The sequence below is a fragment of the Penicillium subrubescens genome (assembly GCF_028828155.1).
Source record: "Penicillium subrubescens strain IBT 31985 chromosome Unknown utg000001l_segment0_segment0, whole genome shotgun sequence".
Lineage (NCBI taxonomy): Eukaryota > Fungi > Ascomycota > Eurotiomycetes > Eurotiales > Aspergillaceae > Penicillium > Penicillium subrubescens.
In genome coordinates, this window is record NW_026643151.1 from 3,172,629 (window position 1) to 3,189,474 (window position 16,846).

A 16,846-nucleotide genomic window follows, 5' to 3' on the forward strand; every position below is an offset into this window, starting at 1 on the left:
AAAATGTGGTGTTCGGTGCATTGATATCCGGTGCATTCTTGTAGAGTTCATTCATTCTAGTCAGGCCGTTAACCAGCATTGTTGGATGAATACTACAGTACCTAGTTTCTTGATGTAGTCATTACCAGCTATCTAGGTAATAACTACTCAAATTTTCCAGATTATTTTCATTCCTTGCTCGAATATGATGATACATGAAGAGTCGTAACTCATTAGAAAGGTTCAAGTGCCTCCGCCTCCGCCTCCGCCTCCGACGCCGAAGAAGCAGAAGAAAGAGAGTAATAACACCCTCACTTTGCTAAAAACAGATCCTCTCGGAGCATGAGAACCAGCAAGCCAAAAAAAGAAAATCAAGGCACATATTCAGCCCCCTCGCTCGGCTCACGGAATGGAATCGGTGCAGCCAGCTTGGTGTCCGAAATCTCCATATCCGACGGACTGTCAGCCGCATCGGCAGGTCCTTCTCCACTATCTTCGTTCTCGGTCACTGCGCCAAGCCCGGTACTAACAAGCTTGCTCATCTTCCTGACCTCACTGAACGTTTTCTTCGGACGGCCTGGACCCTTCGAGATACCCAGGTCTGCAAGACGCACATCGATATCAGACGTGCTACCCTGCAGGATGCGAAGGATCGCCTGCCATCGCACAGGGTCATCGCGCTGCTCTGCGGCCGGGCCAACTTCCACTCCGTTCATGGTAGCAAGGCCGAGGGTTTCCACGCGAGAATCGCCCCAGAAGAAGTCTAGACCGGGCGGGATTCGCGCGTCGACTTGCACTGAGTAGCGCCTGCCACTCAAAATGCCGTGGAGGTCGTAGTCGAGATCAAAGGTGCCGTAGTGCAGGTGGGTAGCCTCGGGCTCGTAGCATCGGCCTAATATCATGCCGGGCGATACCACACAGATTTTGCCTGCGGCGACACGGTACCATTTACCGTAGACGCGCATGCCTCCTTGCGAGAATGAATCTTCCACCTCTTTAGGAGTCAGCTTCTCTAAGGGGTCCGCGTCAAACGGCATCACTCGATTTAGTCGGTTCGGATCGCGAGTATAAACTTTGCCTGCGATGTAGGGGACCATCTTCCTTGCGAGCTGCGTGTCATCTGGATCCGCGTTGCAGTTATCCATCTGTAGCCAGATCTGCTCGATGACCATCACATCAGTCACAGTAGGGCCGAGATCTGCTTTCACCTCGCCTTGGTGGTCCTCAGTATCTTCAGCTTTCATACCGAAAGGCTTTAGGCGCACCGTATCCGAGATAGCGAGGAGCTCCGGGCCAACGAAGATGCCCTTACAGTCGATTCGGGCGCTAGGCCAGGTTCCACGGAAGCGGACCTTATGCAGCAGACTGTACGACGCCATAGTCGTCATCGCGTTTTCGATAGAGGGATGTAGCTTTTCACGCGGGGTCGGCCACAGGAAGCGTTCGAAAGCACCGAAGGGCTTAATGCATTTGAGTGGCACATATTTATAGTGCAGCGAATAGGACTTATCGTCCGCAAGTGGATCAGGGAGTGTCTCAACGCGAAATCCAGAGTATGAGATAGGTTGCTTCTTTTTGGTCTCCTGAACGATATCGAGGTAGCTTGATTCCTCCTCGGACACCTGCGTAACAACACCAGCACGCCAGTCCGGCATACCGAGCCACTTGCCGTCTTCGGCGCGCATCTCAACGGTTTGAGTCTCTGGGTTATATTGAAGTCTGCCTTCCAGAGAGGACGTCCACAGAACGGTTTCACCACGCCGCGGAACAAATGCAGGCTGTAGGGGGAGACGGACGAAGTAGTCTTTCAGGGCATCATGGGTGAGAACCCAGTCCAGATTCAGAGGGTGATTGATCTCTTCATCAAGAGTGCCTTTCTCTTTAAGGTCCATAATATGAATCTTCCAATAATCGGGGCCTTCTTCATCTCCAGGGAGCTTGCGATGGCTAAATTTCACGATGGCCTTGTCGTTGCCCTCTAGTTTGGCTCTGTCAGCCTCCATCTCAGCTTTGGTGCGCCCTAGAGTAGTGGTCAGTAGGTTATAGGACATGAATAGACTTGGAATGAGGCTTACGCTTTCGGGGTTTGAACTCCCCCAACGGCTTAGAGCTTGTCTGCACTTTGGCGCATAGCTTGCAATCGCAAGGTTGAGCACGATCGGTCATAAGCCAGTAAAAATGCACGAAGAAAGTCACACGAGACTGAAAGTATCGTCCACTAGGGTGCCCAAACAGAAAGCTGTCTCGCTATGATGCTATCAGCCAACTCTATCAGAAGAGGGGGACAAGGATAGAGCCTATCATCAAATAACAGGGACAGAAATGAAAAACTCACTGTCTTATGATCAGTTCCTCGAGGGCGGTCCATGAGCGCATAGCCTTCAGGCAGCTTTTGGAGAATGTAGGTTATGCCTGGTCATGAAAGGTCAGTTTTCGTAGCTTTCAAGATTGAGAATAACAGACGAGATCGAACAAGAGCCACGAAAGCGGGCATGATGCTACATACCTTCTTCTCGGGCACCCATCTGTTTCTCTACCCACATCTCCGCAAGACCGATCCGCCAGGATTCGTCATCACGAATCCGGTAAGTAAACCGAGAGTCTGCGCTGTTCACTGGCCATAGGGATTTTTGCCCATCACTCTTCTCATCCTCAACAGGAATAACCACCATATTGGGGTCATCCGAGAGGTCGCCGTCGCTCGACATTTTGATATCAAAGCGGCCGGTAAGCAGTGCAAGGGTCTTGCGGGGCTAGACGGCCCCTGGGATAGAGATTAATAGCCAGGTGTGAAGAAAAAACCAATGTCGATATTTGCTAGCGATTACTTGAACAAGGTGAAGGAAAGTAAACGAGGTGAAAGAAAGAAGTCAAGGTCCCTGATGGTCTAAACAATTGGTTCACACGTGACGTAGCTTATTGATACGAGATGACAACTAGAAAGGCGGTGAGTGGGCAGCTGATTGCTATGTAGAGGGTGTAGGCGGTGTAGTCTGTAACTGGCAGACTATAATACTGTCCAGTCCCCCATGTCTAGGAGGTGGGGCTGGGACCTACTTGGGAAGTGTCACTCCGAATAGTCGTGAGATGGGCGTTGACAATCGTCCTTAAAATTCTACGCTAGAGTATTAGCCAAATTCATCGCTGAAGTATGATGGAAAAGTGAATTTGCATTGAATGAGCCGCTCTGATATACACAATCCAACGCGTAAATTTCAAAATCATCTCAAGTCCGAGACATCCATGTGTCTCGTTCAATTCGTGATCGCTTCAATCTCCTCAACAGGTGCCTCAGCGCCAGTCTCAGATACTGGCTTCGCTTCCTCTTCTTGGTAAGGAGGAGGAGCGACTTCCCCATCATGAGCCCAAACTTTGCCAAGTTCATTCTCAATTTCCTCCCGGCGCTTCTTCCACTCGTCAACCTTGTCCAGACGCTTGCGCAGCTCCTGGAGCTCCTTTTCGACCCCGAGTTTCTCCTTCTCGGTGCCGATTCTCTCAAACTCCCAAAGATCACCTTCGCCGAGGCCAAGGGTCAGGTTGTAGGTGTGGTACTTCTTGAGAGATGCACGGGTAGAAATGGTTATGAGTGTGATACCGCGCTCCTTGGCTCGCTCGTAAAGAACGCCCTCCACATCGGAGGAGACGGCGGAAGTGCCTTCGTCGATAAACGCATAGCGAGGCTCATGATAGAACAGACGGGCCATGGCCATCCGCTGCTTCTCTCCACCGCTCAGCACGTCCTTCCACTCCTTGCGAGCATCCCAGCCACCTTCGCGTTGAGGCAGGTAGCCTAGGTGTACAGCATCAAGGATCTTCTGCAGGGCTGCGTCGGACTCACCACCCTCTCGCATATCAATTTCGGTATGAGGATAGATAACCTGATCACGCAAGGTACCCACACTCAGGTAGGGGCGCTGGGGGAGGAACATGATGCCGTCGAGCCCAATGGGCCGGGGCCGACTGACTAGACCGCGGTAGACAGGCCATAGGCCAGCCACGATACGGGGAATAGCAGACTTGCCAACACCGTTGGGCCCTGAAATGAGCAGGTGGTCGCCAGAGTGGACGATAAATGATAGGGATTCGATCAGTTCATCGCCGCCCATTGGATAGAGGGAGGGGGCGACAATGGGAACTTGCTCTAGGCGGACACCATCGAAGCCATTGTGGGTAGTACCCTGGACGTCAGCAAGGGAGTACAGTTCTGAGCCGCGATTTGGGTAGTATGCATTGGCGTGAATCCGGTGAAGGGTAGCGATGAGGGTGTATACACGCGAAGTGTATCCTGCCAGTTCCGAAATATCCTTGATGCTGTACATCATACGGCCACCCGCATCCGCAAGCGAGAGCATCAGTCGCTTGTTAGTAATGAATTCCTTCATTCTGCCTCGCTCGCGGCCTCCTGCAGCATCGGCTAGCTCCATCGCGCCGCCCAATCCGCCCCAGGCAGGAAGGAAGACAGGTAAAGAGGTGACCAAATAGCCAAAGGCGGACCAAGAGTACTTCAAGATCATATCCTCCAGCATGTTATAGCGGATCTTAAGGCTGTAGATCCCCTCCATCCACCGCTGGAGCTCTTTGAAGCTCCTAACGAGGAAGACACGCTCGGTGTCGGCTCCGCCGTAGAACGAGATCTCCTCGGCATTGGCTAGGAGTCTAGAGTGGAGGCCGCGGAAGTCACCTTCCTTCTTGCCCTCCACGGCCTTAAGCTTCCCGAATGGCGGCGATAGCTTCCGGAGAACCACAGCCGTACTGAAATAGCCGGTGAGAATTCCGCTTAGAGCGAGAGGACCAAGAGAGCGGTAAAGCTGGTAGTTGAAGACAAACAGATCCACCATAGGTTTACCCAATGATGAGTACAGTGATGCTGCAGCGGTGCAGAACAGGGTCAGGTCTTGCGTGATGAATTGATCGGGGCCCTGGATGCCGCCATCCAAGTTCATCAATTTGTAGAAGTTGTGGTTTTCGGTCAAGTAGAGGTCATGGATATACCTCGTTAGGCGGGTCCGGAAGGCAATCGAAACCTTAGACTGGAGGAACTTGATCATCGCATTCGTGTAGGAGGCGAGGGTACCGATGCCGCACCACTTGACGATACCCCAGAGGAAGGCTTTTCCTTTACCAGCAACCAGATCCCTGACAATCTCTCCATCAAGCCGTGCGATAAGCAGCGATAGATACGTTCGAAGTAGCAGGAACACGCCATGGCTCATCAATAACCCGGTCTCCTTGCTACCCCATCGTGGGACCATAATGCTTCCTAAACTCAAAAACTGGTGCAAAAAGGCCAAATTAAGTCCAGGCTTGGTCGTTGGTGGAGGGATCGCAGACCCATCTTCACTGCTGCGAGCTGATGCCGGTGGGTTCAAGAATAGTCGCCGATGGGCATCAAAGGTTGTTGGCTTAGTCGGATGGATCAAGACCTTCGAGGTACTTTCTTTGTAAGGAACATAGATCGTGCGGGACCCATCCTTGCCTCTGATGCCAGAGTTTCGTCGATGTAATCGATGGCCTTGAGCACGCTCCTTGGCCCGCTCATGGAACCATTTGTATCCTCCATAGCCTGAGCCGATAATCGATAGTAGCAGCGCAATGGTAGCGATCAGTTGCGTCCTTGGATGTTTCATGCGTGAGCGCAGTAGCTCTGAGTAACGGAGGTAGAGCGCCAGGAGGGGATCCTCCGGCCTCCGGAGTGTCGACTGGGCGGCCATTTGTCGAGCCCAGGTCGGCCAATGCACAGCGTCGACCCCAAATGGCGTGTTAACGTGGGCGGTATGCCATGAACAGGACCAGAGACCAGCTCCTAGGGCATTTAGATGTCAGGTATCAGGATAGAGGAGTTGGAGAAGACGATAAGATCCCACGAGAGGACAACCAGGCTGGTTCCAAGGGGAGTGATGCATCATTGCATGTGAACCTCGGGATTGCGGAGAGGGCACGTGCCCGGGGAAAGCTCCAGCGGTTCCACAGGTGATGACTAACCCCACTCTATCAAAGCCGGGGAGGTCCTTGGGGTATGATTCGAAGCGAAAGAGTACTGTGCCAATTTATGAATTCTACTCACTAGCTTGGTCTACCTTTGACCAGACTGGAGAGTCATGAAACTAGGTAGAGTCGGGTATCAAATGGTTGCGGTGGAGATCTGGATACGAGCTGTTTGAGGTAAAAGACCAAGTTCTAGATGAAATCACAGAAAATAGCATCTAGTAGCAAGATTGAGGATGTAGACAAGTATATGTAGTACTACCCATACTATAGCATTGTGGGTCAAATAATACCGGATCTTCACTTTTCATGCGGCTGCACACTAATGCCCGCACTTTAGCCATCGAAGATGTTCAGGCGGGAACAATGCAAACCCCCGCTGGCCTAGAGGGTGGTCCAGTATCAAATTTGTATGCTGCATATACGGTAGCTATTCGGGGGATGTACAATGAATGGTATATCCGACGGCGGTCACGGAGACAGCTAATGATATGTTAGGTACTGGCCTGCATGGCCTCTTAGTACCAGGTGGCTACATTGACAAAAATATATATACAGGAAAAAGACATGATTTTTGGAACGATGGGCCCCGTTATTCATCGAAGTGTCTAGCATGCCACTACGCTGGGAATAGAATGTGTTACCTTGATAAGATTACTTGATCAGGCTAGATGGATGGTTAGATCCTGAAAATTATATTGACATGCTTAATGAACGAGAGAACTGCTGATGATCGACACACTCGACGGGTGTTCAGAACAGGGGTTCATATGGATCACTGAAGGCATTTCTGAATGGCATGACTACCGTGTCAAAGGCAGTAAGCTTAGGCTCACCACCTCCACTTGATCGCCTGGTCTTTACAGTATGGTTAGTAAACAATTGGTAACCTTCCGAACCATCTATCATAAGCTCCTCCAGCCCCCTACATTACGTCCTCTCCGATTTTCCCCACAAAATGATGAGCAATATCAAGTAATGCATGATCACAAATTGGATAAAAAATTATAAAAATAACGTGTAATACTGTACTCCGTACAGTGCACAGGGTTCGGCGTACAGTGGTAGTTCAAAAGTCTGAGTCTAGAGACCAGAGAGACCCCCTAATAGATATGCTTCTACTTCTTGGTTATTGAAAGGTCTTTTGACAGGTCATTTTAGTTGTCTTTCTCGATAGCTTAGGTATCATTATTGATTCTATCATTCGACCTGTGACTGATAAGATGATTCTGAACGTTGGTCATGGTTTCAAACTTATGAAACCCCACTGTACATACATAACCCCATCATGCAGCTTGTATCTTAGCCACGGATTGGGCACAGTTACATCCAGTCCTATGGCTGCTGTGATTGGTCTTGATTTCCGCCAATAGTGGCCGTCAATGCCTCCACTTTGCCCAGGGCCATAGCTTCCTCCGCAAGTCCGCGATAGCACGAGGGCTGGAAGACCAGGGGAAAAGGGGCAGACCTGGGCCGAACTGTTGAACCACTCGATCTCGAGTGAGTGGGGGTCGGTTGTTAGTCCCCCGATCGTCTATGTACTCCGTACTGTATCACGAATGAAATCACGAACGGAATCGTAGATGGGTATATTCTACAGGACCTAGTGGTTCTGGTCCAGGCCCTACGCTAGACATCTTCGGAGTGTGTAGCGGTAGCCCTGTTCCCCCTGTACGGAGTACTCCATGTACCCTGGAGGGGCTGCATTGTACCTTTTTACTGGCCCTAACCTGCAGCGGATGGGATTGTTACAGCCGACCTAATCCCGACTTAGAGGAGATGGACCACCCCGGTGTGATCAAAAGTGATAATAAGAGCTTAGCCGCCGAGGGCTGGCAATAGTGTGAAAGTCGAATACGGATAGCCCAGGGAACTCCACACATAGAACCACAGAACCATACCCAAGGAGTCAGGACAGCCTAAGCAGGACTCTGTACACAAAGATCCAGTGTAAGACAAGACGTTCACACCCCGTACATAGTAGGAGCAAACGATATGGTCCCTGCTTTTGTTATTGTATGAGCGAGAGCATCTTGCGGACCGCAAGTAACCCAAAGGATCAAAGACCCCGTCCAGGACGAGTAGTAGAAACCTGAATTGCGTGAAGGGACACCCGTCTCGCCCAGTTCGGCCCCAGTCACTCCTCACGTGACATCCCCGACTCCTCTCTTGCCTCAGCCATAACATTCTCCCCTCTGGCATCATTCTCGTCGCATTCTCCCCCTCTGCTTGGGCTGCACTTGTCAGCCTTGGCCTTTTGAAGTTGCTGGTTTACTCTGGGGTACGTGAATTGGAAAAAAGCCCACTGCTTCAGGGCCGCTCTGACTTCCAGGAGGTGTGTTGACCTCGTTATTAGCCGCGCCCCCGACATATTGAGCTTCTGAGCGAGCTGCAACCCTTTGCTCACTGTCTCGGCTCTCTTTGTACCTTCGCTGGACTCCACAAACTCACACCATCTGCAGCTAGCCTCGATGGTGGAAGCAAACACGGGGAAAGATCCCTCCTCAGCCTCAGCCCCCGAGTCCACAGGCAAAGAGCCCATGGACATGAACCCCTCTGGCACTGAGGACCCTAGTGGTAAGGAACCCCCCTCGAAACAGATATCGCAAGTCATTCTTGATGCAATTGCATCGGAAATATCACGGTCGCTGACTTTCCTCGCTGCTATCAGGTCCCGAACAGCCTTCCGAACAGCCAGCCCCCGACGCGGCTGAAATTCAGGGATCGACCGCTGGCGCATCGTCTCAGCTGGCCACTGAACCGGTCGCATCACCTCCTAGTGCCTCGGGTGCCACTGAAAATGTCGAGCCGCCCAAGAAAAACCGTCTGTTGATTCCAATCCCATCGCGACGATCCTCCAAGGTGGAGAAGCAATCGACTTCGGAAAAGACCGCAGAGGCAACACAGGATGAATCCAGTCGGAGAGGATCCAAGGTCAGCATCTTGAAGATCACCCGGGATCGCAGCCGGGCGAGCAGCAGACGATCGCGACGGACTCAGCAAGAAGCGGCGACTGTGGACAAGAGCCAGGAGAAGACAACTCCGACCCCACCTGAGATGAATGGACCCTCCAAGCCGCAAGAGAAGAAATCATCCAAGTTGTTTGCCTTCCTGAGCTGCTGCTCTTCGCCGGATGTGGATGGCGACGATAGCACCGTGCCTCCGAAGAAAACGTCCAAGCAGCCCCCTATGTCCAATCGGCTACCCACTCCTGACAAAGCGGAAGCTCATAATGGAGACTCCAGCACCGCCGAATCCAGAGACCCAGCTTACTTCGGGGATGAGAAAGCCGTTGCAGTGACGGCGGACCACCCGCAGCTTCAAGAGGAGGAGCTGAACGCGCAGGTTTCGCCCGATACGCGAGGTGAGGGGGCCTCTGCTGCTGCTAGTAAGCCTGACGTTCTGCCCGCGAGCTCCAACGAGCATGAGAACACTACCGTGGCGGCAAATGGAGTAGTTCCCGAATCCAACAATGATCTTGCCAAATCAGATGAGCAGACTGCCGCGACAGAAAGTGTCACGACTACGGGGACAACCACCCCGCCCGCAGCAAGTGAAGGTGAGACTCGATCGCATCAAGAGGAAGTAGTTCAGGCACCGGTTGTGCTACCCCCTCCCCCACCACCACCAGCTCCTGAGCCGATGACCGCATCAGAGGGAGGTGAGCAGCAGCAGTGGTTGCTGCCGCCGGCGCTGCCACACCTGTCGAACCGCAAGTGTCTTGTGCTGGATCTTGATGAAACACTCGTACACAGCAGCTTCAAGGTAAGGGCTCCACTTCTGAGAGACTCGCGGTTGGGGATGCCGGTTAACACATGTCGTAGGTTCTCGAGCGTGCCGATTTCACGATTCCCGTGGAGATTGAAGGCCAGTATCACAATATTTATGTGATCAAACGGCCAGGCGTGGATCAATTTATGAAGCGTGTTGGAGAGTTGTATGAAGTGGTTGTGTTCACGGCATCTGTTTCCAAGGTGAGTTGATGAGTCGATGAGGCCTCGCTTGGGGCCGAAGACAAGCCCACGACGACGACTAATCAATCTCTACAGTACGGTGACCCTTTGCTGGATCAACTGGACATTCATAATGTTGTGCATCACCGTCTCTTCCGCGAGAGCTGCTACAACCACCAAGGAAACTACGTCAAGGTTTGTGCCGTCTCATCTCCCATCTCATCTCATCTTTAAGGGATCCCTATATCTAACTTTTCACCAGGACCTTTCACAAGTGGGCCGCGACCTACGTGAAACGATCATCATCGACAACTCGCCTACATCTTACATCTTCCACCCTCAACACGCGATACCAATCAGCAGCTGGTTCTCTGACGCTCATGACAATGAACTGCTGGACCTCATCCCGGTTCTCGAGGATCTGGCTGGGGCCCAAGTCCAAGATGTCAGCATGGTCCTGGACATTACTCTTTGATACGAACGTCCTGTCCGGATCTCTCTCACGCCTAAGATTCCCCATTAAGCGAGTTCTTTCCTTTTGTTTTTGGTTTCCCATTTCTTGTCGCGAGAAAAAGCTCTCTTTTGCTTCTGCAGTTCCCGTCCCAGTACCAGTACAACCCCCCCAGCTTCAATTCTAGCATTTCTGTGAATTCGCGCTTTTCTACTCACATCACCTTTGCCTCTACTTTGCATATCCAAAGTGCGGCCATCGACTTACATCGGAACTGGTTCCCTAGGGTCCTGGCCTAGATGATGCATTGGTCGTCAGCTTTGCCCGGTCATGATCCGCGCAATCAGCCTGACATTGCTGTTTCCTCATATTCTCTTTCTGGTCCCCTATCTTCCCTTCTGTGCCTCTCAGATTCGGCATTGTGATCTCACTTATCTGACCATTCCCAGGCCAGCGACTTTACCATCCCCCATTTCCTAGTATTTCTCCCCTGTCCCATCAATCGGATTCTCTATCACGCCCCTTCTGATCTTTCCTTGCTGTCTTGTCACCATTTCATTTACCCCAGTCCCGCATTCTCCAATGCATTACGCAGGCGTCTGTTGGTTTTATGCCCCCTCTTCCCATGTATCCCTCCCCTGTCAAGTCCGCGTCTCTTGTTCTTTCCCCAATGCTACACTGCGTCCAGCTCTTCCCATATAAGACTCTGCATATTGCTGTCTTTTTGTTCATGCCGAGTCTGATTTACCTTTGGGGACAGTGTCAGTTAATACTCGTCTTCCTGCACACTGCTCTCAAGGTGATCATTGGGAATTGCATCGTTCCATGCAATGTACATGGCCCCCGTTCGGCTGCGGCTCAGCGGCTCTCTACGCTGTACATAATCTTCGAGAACACGTTTCATTCGAATTAACAGAAGCTTGGCGTATTTTGATACATCTCTGTAGTGAAATATCAGGTATCTTGGAGAAGATGGTAGATTTTCCCTGGTTGAGACTGCGGAGGACCGCATCAAGCACCGCTCTCGGCCCGCATTGGGATGGATGTAGTCTGCGCGCACGTTAATTCCAACCCCAACATACCTTCTCGACCTCTCACATTTCAAACCAACCTACATTCTCAAACAAATTCAATTCACAAGACGATGGCGAACCCCCACCCTGAATTTCCAGGCTCGCGCCAGAACCTCGGTCAGCCCGCTCCCAAAGCTCCCCGCAATCGCAATCGCACCACCATCCCACCACCACCCGCCACCTCCAACTCTCACCTCCCCCTCTCAACACACCCCACCATGAAAAACAAGGAAGGCTGGGACGGCAAACTACGAATGGAGCCCAAAGCTGTTATCACGAATCCAGAGGCCCTGGAGGATTCAGACTATTCGGATCCGGAGGCACCGCCTGTGGAGGAGATCGACGCGGATGAGGGTAAGGTTTTTGGCGGCGACGCACGCGCGGTTTCTTGCGGGATGAACACTGGGGCTGATTGGTGGTAGATCTACTGGCGGATGAGGATGTCAACGTGGAGGTTTGTGAACTTCCTTTCCTGGGGTTCTTTTGGCTTTGGCTTGATGGAAGCGTGTTTCGCTGATTAATTTGTGGTGACGGTGTAGGATATCGACCTGGTTCATTGTCGCGTGTCGTCACTCTCTGCGCTGAAGTTGGAGCGGTTTACGAAGCTACAGGTATGGTCTACACTCCCTACACTCTGTGTCTGAATCGAGGAAGAAGATGAAGACCCGACTGGGGTCCTTCGTGATCGACGAGTCTCGAATTTGCGGGAAATAGAAAGCTAACGACGAGCACCTTACAGAGACTATGCCTCCGCCAGAACCAAATAACACGCATCAACTTCCCATCCAATCTCGGCGAGACCTTGACCGAACTTGATCTCTACGATAACCTCATTTCGCACGTCAAGGGCCTGGAGGACTTCCACAACCTGACCAGCCTCGATCTGAGCTTCAATAAGATCAAGCACATCAAGAATGTGGAACATCTTAAGAAGTTGACGGATATCTACTTTGTCCAGAACAAGATCTCGCGGATCGAAGGGCTAGAGGGGTTGGATAAGTTGCGGAATTTGGAATTGGGAGCGAATCGGATCAGGGTATGTGCAGCATGGACAGAGGGGAATCTGGAGCTTCGGGATTGACGTGATTTACATAATAGGAAATCGAGAACCTCGACACGCTTGCCTCTCTAGAGCAACTCTGGCTCGGAAAGAACAAGATCACCGAGATGAAGGTGCGCACTCTACTCTACCAGCACTGCTATACCTACACTTACGGAGAAACTCACTTATTCCCAGAACCTGGACGCCCTCTCCAACCTCCGCATCATCTCCATCCAATCCAACCGCCTCACCAACATCACCGGACTCTCCTCCCTCCCCAACCTAGAAGAACTCTACCTCTCGCACAACGCCATCACCGACCTCTCCGGCCTCGAATCCACCACCACCCTCCGCGTCCTCGACTTCTCCAACAACCAAGTCTCCCACCTCGAACACCTCGGCACACTAAAGAACCTGGAAGAGCTGTGGGCATCAAATAACCAGCTCACCAGCTTTGACGAAGTCGAGCGCGAGCTGAAGGATAAGGAGAAGCTGGAGACGGTTTATTTCGAGGGTAATCCGTTGCAGACGAGTGGTCCGGCTGTGTACCGGAATAAGGTGCGCTTGGCGTTGCCGAATATCAAGCAGATTGATGCGAGTATGTTTTTCACCCGCCTTCGTTGGTTTGCGGGAATTGGTTGAGAGGGATATTGGCTAACATTGGTTCTTTTTTTGCAGCGTATGTACGAGTCTGAGATGCAGCATGGCCCTTTTGATTTTTATCCTGATGCACGGGTGGAAGGAGTACTGGCTTTGATAATCCTGTGTCTTGTAATCAGCTTTTAGCAGGGCGAGAGCCGAATGAGAAACGAAACAAGTCTGAGCCTTGCGAGGGCATGAAGTTAGTTTGCTTGGGTATACCTACTAGTTATGGGTAGCGTGTCACTTCGTAGGTATAGTGTCTTTGGCGATTGGATGTATGAAATGGGGTATCATTTATGTTCTATACAAAGTTTTCTGGTCTAGGTGAGTTTCTCCCCAGACTTGGAATCCGTGAGCCCGGCCGGATCTGTATGAAGCCATCAAGGACAGTATGATCTAGTCCAGATGAAGCACAAGATGGACCCTTCGCCGATCCACCCTCGTCTTGCAAAAACAGTCCTCACTGAGAATAGACAGAATCCTCATCCAAGATCCAAGCATTGGAAGTCACCCACAAGTCCCCGTTATCAAAAACTCCCCCTCCTCCTCTCCCCACGCTGCAACCTCTCCCGACTAACCCTCCTCAACTGCGCCCTCCCCCTCTCCTCTCCCTCCTTTCCCTCCACAAACCCATCACCCCTCTCCCTTCCATCCACATCCACATCCCCATCCCCATTCTTACCCTCCATCTCCCTAGCCCTCCTCTCCCTAACCCCCCTCCTCCAAAGCCCCATCAAACTATCCGCCCCCAACCGTTGCGCATGCACCCTCGTCCCAAACCGCTGCGTCGCAAACGTAACCCCCCTTACTCCGCATCAAAACATCCGCCAATTCCGCCAGCGGCGTCCCCGTTTCTTCGCTCCGCATGTCCGCGTATATCGCGCTGGTTTTGTCGATGTGGAACATGTTGTAGAACGGGTTGCGGCGGGTGGAGCGTTCGTAGTTGTGCCGGGAGGGGGAGAGGGTGCATGTTATTGTTTGTGGGGTGGATGAAGATGATAATGGGGAGAGGGTTGGAGATGAGGTGGGTGAGGTTGACGAGGCAAAGGGATTTGGTGAGAATGCTGGTGGTGTTGGTGTAGGGAGGGTAATTGTCAAGGGGGACGCGGCGATTGCGCGCTCGGCGGCATCGCTGGTGTCGAACATGGCGATGAGGGGGCGTTCGCGTTCGGTGTCGTTGCGGATGTCATACTGTATTCCGGTGTTAATTACAATTGAGTCTCTAGGCTATAGAAGAGAGGAGCGTGTGGAGGGTAGCAGACCTTGAGATTCCGGAAGCTGATTATCTCGCCGAAACCCTGTAGCGCGGCAAAGATCTGCTTGCTTTCGGCGAGAGATCTTGGTGGCGGGGTTGCGCTGATGTGGACTTGGGAGGTGAGTCGTGTTAGGATGGTGAGAGGGGGTTTGGATGTCATTTTGAGAGAGAATTCGAATTGGGCGATGTTGGAGAGAGAAGGGAAAGAATCGTGTTGCGGAATTGGAGTTGGGAATGCGGAGAAAATGTGATCATCTCTTGGCGGGTGGTCACAGCTTCTAATTGAGTCGGGAAGGACTGGTTATTCACCATCTCTACATTTCATGTTTTACTTTCATTGTTGAGGAATTGCACATCTACAGTAAGTCTTTCATCAGGTCAATCCAGTTGATTTCTATTTCGTTCATTTCGTATGACACATGAGCCCCCGAGGTCATGAAGTCGGGTCTCGTCAAGGTATATACATATGTGTCGAGATTGGTGCATCCTCATACGTTTCACTCCAACATGATCTAATCACTTAGAAGATGGTAATGCCCAGACCGTACTATTCAAATTGTTAGCAAATGACGCTAAAATCCACAGGAAAAGATGCAAACTCACGTTGAGGGGGTCGTTGAAGCGCAGGTGCTGGTTCAGGGCGCTGATAGAGTCAATCTCACCAGCCTCCAGGTCAAAGTCAGTGACCTGCAGGTTCTGAGCCAGACGAGTGGGGTCATTGCTCTTGGGGATAACAGCGATGTTACGCTGAGTAGCCCAGCGGAGCAGGACCTGAGCAGGGGTGCGGTTGTACTTGGTAGCGAGAGAAGTGATGACATCGTGGTCGAACAGACGGGGGGTATCCTGGGCCTTCTCGACCTGCAGCTCGATGAAGCTGAGAGGACCGAAGGAGGAGTATGCGGTGACGGTGAGACCCTCCTGCTGGGCGTAGTCGACGAGAGTCTTCTGGGTGAGGTAAGGGTGGTGCTCGATCTGGAGGGTAGCCGGGCGGATGCGAGCATAGCGGAGGAGATCCATCAACAGCTGGGCGCTGAAGTTGCTCACACCGATGCTGCGGGCCAGCTTCTTGTCGACCAGCGACTCCATGGCGGTCCAGGTCTCCTGGATGGTGGCCTTGCTGTGCTGGATCTTGCCCTGGGCGTTGGTCCAGCTGGGCGGGTAGCGGACGCTGGGGTCGACGTACTCCAGAGCAACGGGGAAGTGGACGATGTACAGGTCGAAGTAGTCAATGCCCAAGTCAGCCAACTGCTTGCGGGCAATGGGCTCGACCTTATCGCCATCGTGGAAGCTGTTCCACAGCTTGGAGACGAGGAAGAGATCCTCGCGCGTGACCAGACCATCCTTGATGGCGCGGGCGACACCCTGGCCGACCTCGACCTCGTTGCCGTAGTCTGGAGGGGATTGGATTAGCAAGGGTATGGGAGAGAGGGAGAATTGTAGAGCGCATTGAATGAAGCACTTACCACAGGCACCATCGAACAGACGGTAACCAGCCTTGATGGCGTTGTAAACCTGGTCAGCGCAGGTGTCGTTGTTGACCTTCCACAGGCCGAAGCCCACGAGGGGCATTTCGTAGCCGCTGTTCAGCTTGACGACGGGAGAAGACATTTTGAGAGGAGTGTGAAGGAGACTGGGATGTGGGGGAGAGAAGAGAGAAGAGAGAGAGAAGATTAGAATGAAGACCACGAGCGAGCGCAATTCAATTTAATAAAGAAAAAAAAAAGAACCAGAGAGACCACGATGGCCACTTTCGACTCCAACTTTTTGTCACGGCACAGGCTAAAGTCCGAATTGGTGTCTAAGAGTCTAAGCCCCTCCGCTACCCCTCCTCCAATTCCATAATCCAACTAGTTATTCTATTGAATCTGGAAATTCCGGGGTCTCCACCAGCCTCGGCTAAAATCAACTGCGGCTAAACTCCCTGAAACTCTCGTTGAGTTCTCTGCCCAACTTTTTCCTTCTTTTTACCCTGAGAGGGTCACCAAGTGGCTTGGACCGCGGAGAAAATCCCATTGGAACACGGGTCAATTTGATTTTTTTCTATTATGTATTCTTCGGGTGAATTTGATCTCTTTTATTCGGGTCATTTGATGATTTGTGCCTCTTCTTCCCCTGCACCCCACTTCCTCCACGGTTGAAGTCGGATTTCCCTCGAATCAACGTCATGGTCATAAAAACCCAGCATGGCTGGGAAACCGGGAGGTGGCGGCTCGGTAGATTGGTACTCTCCATAGTACTGTGAGTGTGTACCCTCATCCCGAGTTGGTTAGAGTTTTGATCCTTTTGCCCTTGAGTGGATCATAGGATAAAAGCGATAGTAACCGTTGCAATAATAATCATACAAGAGTCACTCGGGAAAAGAACGAGGGAAAGTGGACACCGGCATGCCGAATTGACTATTCTGTTAGACTCCGGACTGGAAGTGTTCGGGGTTTGAACTGGCTCCGATTATTCCCCGATGGCAAA

General features: G+C 51.8%; 6 protein-coding genes across 6 annotated transcripts; 2 read left to right on the forward strand and 4 right to left on the reverse strand.

Moving 5' to 3' along the window:
- Positions 1-83: 83 nt before the first annotated feature.
- N7473_001080 (uncharacterized protein) lies at positions 84-2,817 on the reverse strand. Its single transcript, XM_057147020.1, has 4 exons — positions 2,486-2,817; positions 2,315-2,391; positions 2,055-2,226; positions 84-1,999 (listed from the first exon to the last, which is right to left on the reverse strand). Exons 1-4 carry the CDS (start codon positions 2,685-2,687, stop codon positions 351-353), a joined length of 2,100 nt encoding a protein of 699 aa, XP_057014906.1. The 5' UTR covers positions 2,688-2,817; the 3' UTR covers positions 84-350.
- A 416-nt stretch (positions 2,818-3,233) lies between these two features.
- Positions 3,234-5,690, reverse strand: pxa1 (putative peroxisomal ABC transporter (PXA1); the record flags this gene model as incomplete). Its single annotated transcript, XM_057147021.1, has 1 exon — positions 3,234-5,690. One exon carries the CDS (start codon positions 5,688-5,690, stop codon positions 3,234-3,236), a length of 2,457 nt encoding a protein of 818 aa, XP_057014907.1.
- A 2,745-nt stretch (positions 5,691-8,435) lies between these two features.
- Positions 8,436-10,392, forward strand: psrA (putative general stress response phosphoprotein phosphatase Psr1/2; the record flags this gene model as incomplete). The annotated part of the gene is made up of 5 exons (XM_057147022.1): positions 8,436-8,541; positions 8,636-9,729; positions 9,789-9,938; positions 10,014-10,112; positions 10,180-10,392. 5 exons carry the CDS (start codon positions 8,436-8,438, stop codon positions 10,390-10,392), a joined length of 1,662 nt encoding a protein of 553 aa, XP_057014908.1.
- A 1,120-nt stretch (positions 10,393-11,512) lies between these two features.
- Positions 11,513-13,178, forward strand: N7473_001083 (putative protein phosphatase PP1 regulatory subunit Sds22; the record flags this gene model as incomplete). The annotated part of the gene is made up of 7 exons (XM_057147023.1): positions 11,513-11,795; positions 11,864-11,895; positions 11,981-12,052; positions 12,181-12,477; positions 12,540-12,614; positions 12,679-13,081; positions 13,162-13,178. 7 exons carry the CDS (start codon positions 11,513-11,515, stop codon positions 13,176-13,178), a joined length of 1,179 nt encoding a protein of 392 aa, XP_057014909.1.
- Positions 13,179-13,852: 674 nt separating this feature from the next.
- On the reverse strand, positions 13,853-14,671 carry N7473_001084 (uncharacterized protein). The gene is made up of 2 exons (XM_057147024.1): positions 14,388-14,671; positions 13,853-14,316 (listed from the first exon to the last, which is right to left on the reverse strand). Exons 1-2 carry the CDS (start codon positions 14,538-14,540, stop codon positions 13,864-13,866), a joined length of 606 nt encoding a protein of 201 aa, XP_057014910.1. The 5' UTR covers positions 14,541-14,671; the 3' UTR covers positions 13,853-13,863.
- Positions 14,672-14,900: 229 nt separating this feature from the next.
- Positions 14,901-15,988, reverse strand: N7473_001085 (uncharacterized protein; the record flags this gene model as incomplete). The annotated part of the gene is made up of 3 exons (XM_057147025.1): positions 14,901-14,927; positions 14,984-15,771; positions 15,844-15,988. The coding sequence occupies 3 exons, from the start codon at positions 15,986-15,988 to the stop codon at positions 14,901-14,903; spliced, it is 960 nt and encodes a 319-aa protein (XP_057014911.1).
- Positions 15,989-16,846: the final 858 nt, after the last annotated feature.

Excerpts from the sequence above, each read along its gene's own strand:
- N7473_001084 (XM_057147024.1), bottom strand. The coding sequence starts at position 14,540 with ATGACATCCAAACCCCCTCTCACCATCCTAACACGACTCACCTCCCAA. Across the intron at positions 14,317-14,387 it reads TCAGCTTCCGGAATCTCAAG|TATGACATCCGCAACGACAC; the intron begins GTCTGCTACCCT and ends ACCGGAATACAG.
- N7473_001080 (XM_057147020.1), bottom strand. The coding sequence starts at position 2,687 with ATGTCGAGCGACGGCGACCTCTCGGATGACCCCAATATGGTGGTTATT. Across the intron at positions 2,392-2,485 it reads GATGGGTGCCCGAGAAGAAG|GCATAACCTACATTCTCCAA; the intron begins GTATGTAGCATC and ends TTTCATGACCAG. Across the intron at positions 2,000-2,054 it reads GGAGTTCAAACCCCGAAAGC|GGCGCACCAAAGCTGAGATG; the intron begins GTAAGCCTCATT and ends CCACTACTCTAG.